Here is a 6000-nt window from a genome sequence, read left to right as displayed (position 1 = left end):
TATTAATCCCCAAGTGGAAATTTGTTGTCATAGTATATATATATAGTAATATAGTAATATATATACATATATATATATATAATATTATTATATAATATTATAAATATATATATATATATATTATAACTCATTTTAGATTTGATTTGATCAGTCAAATTCATCTTTAACTCTGTTTATTGTGCTTTTCGTCTCTTTTTTTGGCAAATTAAATGACACTAAATAAGTGTAGGAAGGTTCATCATTTTTAAACACAAGGTTATTGCCAATACTGGTTTAATCCATAGGGTCAATATCAGTCAATTAATTATTTTATTAGATTGAAAAAAAAGAAAATCTTCACCTTGTGCTAAATTAAATAACCTTTCCATTATTAGTTATTATTATTTCTGCCATTGTTATTTTTGTAGCAAACAATGTTAATCACTCAAAAAAAAGAACTAATTAAATCTCAACCGTATTCTCTGTGAATGTGGAGCCAAACACAAGTGAGATGAGGGAACAGAGCGATCAAACAAGACCGCAGCAGAGCGAGGAGGAAATCCACTGCGACCTCAGTGTGACCTCAACCTTCGCTAAAACCCTCCAATCATCATCCCGCCAGAGCCGACCTCTATTGTGACTTCTATCTGAAGCTCCTCTTGCAACCGGTTGTCATTCCGCTTCATGCCCACAGTTATTTATAAACCGTCCCCGGTGTGAATGTGTGTGCTTTGTGTTCCAGGATGCAGGACGGGAGCTGGAATCCGCCGCTCCCCGTCTCTCCGCTGCTCAAGGGCCCGGCAGGACGCGAGACCTTGGAGGGCGATGGGGGGGTGTTTTCCGAGGCGTCCTCCGACGGGGAGCTCTACCTGGACTCGGTGACGGAGCTGGATTCCGGAGGAGACGGGGACTTCGCAGATCTCACTGCCTTCCTGAGTGCAGAAGAGATACACCGCAGCCTGGACCTGGCCCTGGAGGCCTTTGGCGACACGTTGGTGTCTGAAGACCCCGGCCCCCCCTCTAATCCCACATCCCAGGAGCAGGCTCCCCGACCTGTGCTCTCCTTTGAGACTGAAAACCTCTTCACAGGCCCAATCGTGCAGCACCAGACCAAAGCCCCCCTATCTGTGCCCCTTGAAAGTACTGCAGGTGAAGTCTCTTCCAGCCAGTATGCCCCCCCACACAAGCCCCGACAGGTGTCCGTCGAGGCCCCGCCGGCCCCCCGCAAACCCACGCAGCCCGTTTACAAGCAGGACAAACCCCGGCTGGTCCACGAAGGCCTGGAGCTGAACGATCGGTCCGCTTCCGCCACGGAGTTCTGCAGCCGAGCCGCCACATTCATCGAGGAGCTGTCGTCCATCTTCAAGGCTTCTGCTCATTCGGAGCAGCAGGTGGAGGAGGACTCCTCCTCTCCCGACAGCGGCTATCTGACTCCGAGGGGTCAGAGACCGGCCCCCCAGGGCTCGGCCTCAGCTCCCGCTCCGGCCCCCTGCCAGGAGGCGGAGACACGGACCAGCCAGCCGGCCTCGAGCCCGGAGCCTCCGGCCGGCGTGCGGTCTCAGCACCCCGGAGCTCCGACCGTGCATGGACCGCTGTCTCCACCCTGCTTCCACCAGAAGCTGAAGAGCCAGGAGGTGGCGGAGGGGAGCCCCATTCATCTGGAGTGCAGAGTCGTGGGAAACCCCCTGCCGCTCGTCAGGTATGGTTTTGACCTCCGATCTCAGTGTGAAGTTATCAGTTCTGGAGCTTTCGGTGGTGTCACGCGGTCTTCCTCGGCAGATGGAACTGAAGATGTTACATTTTTCATTTCTCCTGAGCGCTTTTAGGACTTCTGGTCCATGTTGGGGTTGAAGTTGTGTTTAAAACACTCACAATAGTATGAACATTATGAATATTACACTTAAGCTGAGGCCCCACTTCCTTCCTTACATCTACCACAAGGAACTTTAACTTTTTTGTTCCGGCGCCCCCTGTGAACTGAAGTGGTAATGTCTCTGAGCACCAGGGTCCCTTTAGAGCTCAGCCATGTGTTGACAAGCACCTGGTTTCAGGTTTTGTGGGGACTTCCACTCCTAATCCTTTGGTACCTGAGCCAGTTTAAAAGCTGAATGATCTGTGACTCCCTTTGAGAGGACAACACCCTCTCCCTGGTGATCTGCACCCACTTATCAACAAACTAAAAATACACTGCTCTCTTGTTTCTGCTCATGTCGACCTCACAGCCTGTTTAATATAAAGACATACCTACCTATAAAGACGTACCGATAAAAACATAGCTATAAATACATACCTATAAGACATACCTATAAAGACATAGCTATAAAGACATACCTATAAAGACATACCGATAAAAACGTAGCTATAAAGACATACCTATAAAGACATACCTATCAGACCTACCTATAAAGACATACCTATAAAGACATACCTATAAAGACATATCTATAAAGACATACCTATAAAGACATACCTATCAGACCTACCTATAAAGACATACCTATAAAGACATACCTATCAGACCTACCTATAAAGACATACTTATAAAGACATACCTATAAGAAATACCTATAAGACCTACCTATAAAGACATACCTCTAAAGACATACCTATAAAGACGTACCGATAAAAACGTAGCTATAAAGACATACCTATAAAGACGTACATATAAAGACATAGCTATAAAGACATACCTATAAGACATACCTATAAAGACATACCTATAAGACATACCTATAAAGAAATACCTATAAGACATACCTATAAAGAAATACCTATAAGACATACCTATAAGACATACCTATCAGACCTACCTATAAAGACATACCTATAAAGACATACCTATAAAGACATACCTATAAAGACATACCTATAAAGACATACCTGCGCAGCGTTGCATCCAGACGAGTCAGCGAGACTTCGAACTTGGAAATGAAGCCGTTGGCAGCATTAACATTCTGGCTGTTGCACGTTTTGGTCGTCAGAATCGATGTTCCAGGACTCGGCCGTTTCAGAGCAGCAGGTGTTTCAGTTGAACAAGCGACTCTGGAGGCTATTTTAGATTTAGTCTTGAGACTAAGATGCTGATTCAGTCACATTTCATTAATTTAAAAACGATTATAGCCTAATTGTCAGAATAGCTCCTTCTTATTGCATCCCTTCATTTAATCCCTATTCTATGATAAATCAATATTCAACTTTGGACGTCTTGTGCATCAATTTGTACTCTTTTTGTCGTTGGTGTCTTTTGAAAACTTTCGGTCGTATCTAGAGTTTAAAACGAGCTCATAGTGCAGGTCACCTCTAAAGGGGACGATTGCACGGCCCGGGTTCACTGGACTCCATTGGGTCTTCAGCATACTGGACCCCCCCCCCCCCCCATGAAGGTCTGAGCAGTAGATGTGGCTTTAGGTTCTGAAGCCAGTGGTCCAGGACAGGAACAGGCTACCAGGGTTCTCTTGTATAAATAGTCTTCAGGCAAACAGGAGCCAGGCACAAGAATGCAGGCGATGCAATGACTCTGTGTTTTCCCCGTCACCGGGCTCCACGTCCCCCCCCCCCCCCTCCTCCCGACACCTTCTTGGGAATATGAAGGTAGCGTGTGGCGTGTTGGACCACGGCGGTTCAATGCTGACGCTGTGGCGGTACGTGTTACAAAAGAAGGTGCAAGGTTATGATTTTAATGCTGAAGGGAATTCAGATTTCTGTGAGTGCAGATGCAGTTTGTTCCCTCTGTGTTAGCATTTGATTGTGGACACTAGATGGCAGCAAATGATTCATAACATCTGAAGAACTGCAGTTTGCAGAACCGGTTCAACGTTCTTATTCACATCTCACACGCTGACTTTCTTACCTGCGTAGCTTCTTGCAGAAATTGCAGCAGCCAGCAGAATAAAGTGAAGTGTTCAACTGTAAGTAATTGTCCTGGGATAGAAGAGTACCGGAACATGACTGCAGACCGGAATAAACTATTTCTGTGGCATGAGGTCACAATAGTGGATGTATTTTATATATATATATATATATATTTATTCTATCACCAGCACTACATTTTACTGGATTACATGTGAACGTGTCATGAGAACGTTATCATTTACCTTCAGCCAGGAATCATTTTCACTGAGCCTGAACGCATCATCATGTAACTGAAGTAAACCTCCGCTAGTTCTCCGTTAGCGGTGCTGCTAACGTTACTAGCTAACGTTACTAGCTATCCTCCTGTGGGTCTAAACACTGATTGGTTGTTTACAAAGTCACAAGATCAGAGATTAAAGAAACATCATGATGTCGTGATCACATGTTCTACTGGATACTAGAAGATAAAACTGTATTTACTCTGTGATGACTAACGTTAATTTAATTTTCAACTGGCATCGTCTTTGAAGCCGCTGACACACCTTCTCACCTCCTCGATAAACACGATGTACCGATCTGTTTAACTGGTGATGAGTTCGGTGCCGAGGTGATGCCGTCTTTCTGTGCACGGAAAGCGAAAAAGAGACATTTTCGGCGGTCGGGCGTGGCGGGAGAGAAAGTCTCAGGGTGCTGAGCGGCTGGTATTCTTCAGCCGATCCTCAATCACTCTTTTATGCAACGCTGTTTATAACGATGCTTCTCTGGTGGTGGGATGCGTGTGTGTGTGTGTGTGTTTTTTCTTCTTCTGGGAACCACTTTGTGCATTTTCTCAGTCTGAGGTCATTTTGGCCTTTCTTTACATCTTCAAGGGGCTAGTTTGGGGTTAAGATTAGCTGTTGGCATGAGAGTATAGGGAATGTATGCAGCCAGCGTAAGACCTGTGCGTGTGTGTGTGTGTGTGTGTGAGGTCTGGTTGTGCAGAACACCACACACGCTGCGGGAGCCTGATGACTCTCGCGATGCAGCTCCAATTGCGGCGCGCTCGCCCGCTATTTCAGGCGTTCTGCTTGAAATAGGGCTGCGTTAGAGAGCAACCTCGGCTTGCTGGTTTCAACCGAACGCACAAAACCCGCAGAGGAAAACGATTGGAAGATGAGACGGCGGCCGGGGAGATCCACGTCAGCAGGAGTTGATGGAGCTCGTTTTTCAAACATACGGTCGGATCCTTGTTCACGCCGTACGCCCACGACCGCTACGCCAAACACGAAGAGGAGAAGTCTGTCGAGAAGTTTGCAGAAAACAACAACGGGGCTTCGTGTCGAGAGCTCCGAGACCAACCTGCTGCTCAGCTGATTGTAGAGAGAATGCAGCTTTAACACATGAAGCATAGACTTCTATACAACCAGAGGAGTCGCCCCCTGGTGGTCAGTGGAGAGAATGCAGCTTTAACACATGAAGCATAGACTTCTATACAACCAGAGGAGTCGCCCCCTGGTGGTCAGTGGAGAGAATGCAGCTTTAACACATGAAGCATAGACTTCTATACAACCAGAGGAGTCGCCCCCTGGTGGTCAGTGGAGATAATGCAGCTTTAGCACATGAAGCATAGACTTCTATACAACCAGAGGAGTCGCCCCCTGGTGGTCAGTGGAGAGAATGCAGCTTTAGCACATGAAGCATAGACTTCTATACAACCAGAAGAGTCGCCCCCTGGTGGTCGGTAGAGAGAATGCAGCTTTAACACATGAAGCATAGACTTCTATACAACCAGAGGAGTCGCCAGTGGAGAGATTGCAGCTTTAAGATACTTCAGGATCTGCTTCAATCAGCAGAACCGGAGCTTGCCCCTTGAAATACCTTGTGCCAGCTGCTGTTATTTACCTCCTCATACTTTATACCACCGGTTTTTATTTTGCCAGACGGACACACAAAGGGCTGTGAAGAGAACCAAAGAAGTAGTTTAACCTGCACTGCCAGCCCGTTGCTTCATAGATAGTTCCTCCAGCAGCGATCAGTTCCAGAAGCCCTTCCTCCTACATTGTGTGAAACAGACTTACTATGAGGTCATCGCAGGTGACCCGGTGCTGACTCATGACGCAGCCCGACTGCAATGCTGACTGTTGGGCCCGTTTCAGGACGGCAATAATTTTTAATTTTCCCTCATGGGCT

The 6000-nt window shown here is 46.5% G+C and overlaps 1 protein-coding gene across 1 annotated transcript in view; it reads left to right on the top strand.

The window, feature by feature from the left end:
• The first annotated feature begins 490 nt into the window (after positions 1 to 490).
• LOC117729436 (palladin-like) overlaps positions 491 to 6000 on the top strand; it is a 31740-nt gene continuing 26230 nt past the window's right edge. Inside the window, exons 1-2 of the mRNA XM_034530462.1 lie at positions 491 to 615; positions 722 to 1678. Coding sequence (XP_034386353.1) covers positions 491 to 615; positions 722 to 1678 — 1082 coding nt within the window. The remainder of the gene's footprint in view (positions 616 to 721; positions 1679 to 6000) is intronic.

The sequence above is a fragment of the Cyclopterus lumpus genome, chromosome 4 (genome assembly GCF_009769545.1).
Source record: "Cyclopterus lumpus isolate fCycLum1 chromosome 4, fCycLum1.pri, whole genome shotgun sequence".
Lineage (NCBI taxonomy): Eukaryota > Metazoa > Chordata > Actinopteri > Perciformes > Cyclopteridae > Cyclopterus > Cyclopterus lumpus.
Note: the sequence above shows the minus strand (reverse complement) of the source record. Positions and strands in the feature narration are given on the sequence as shown.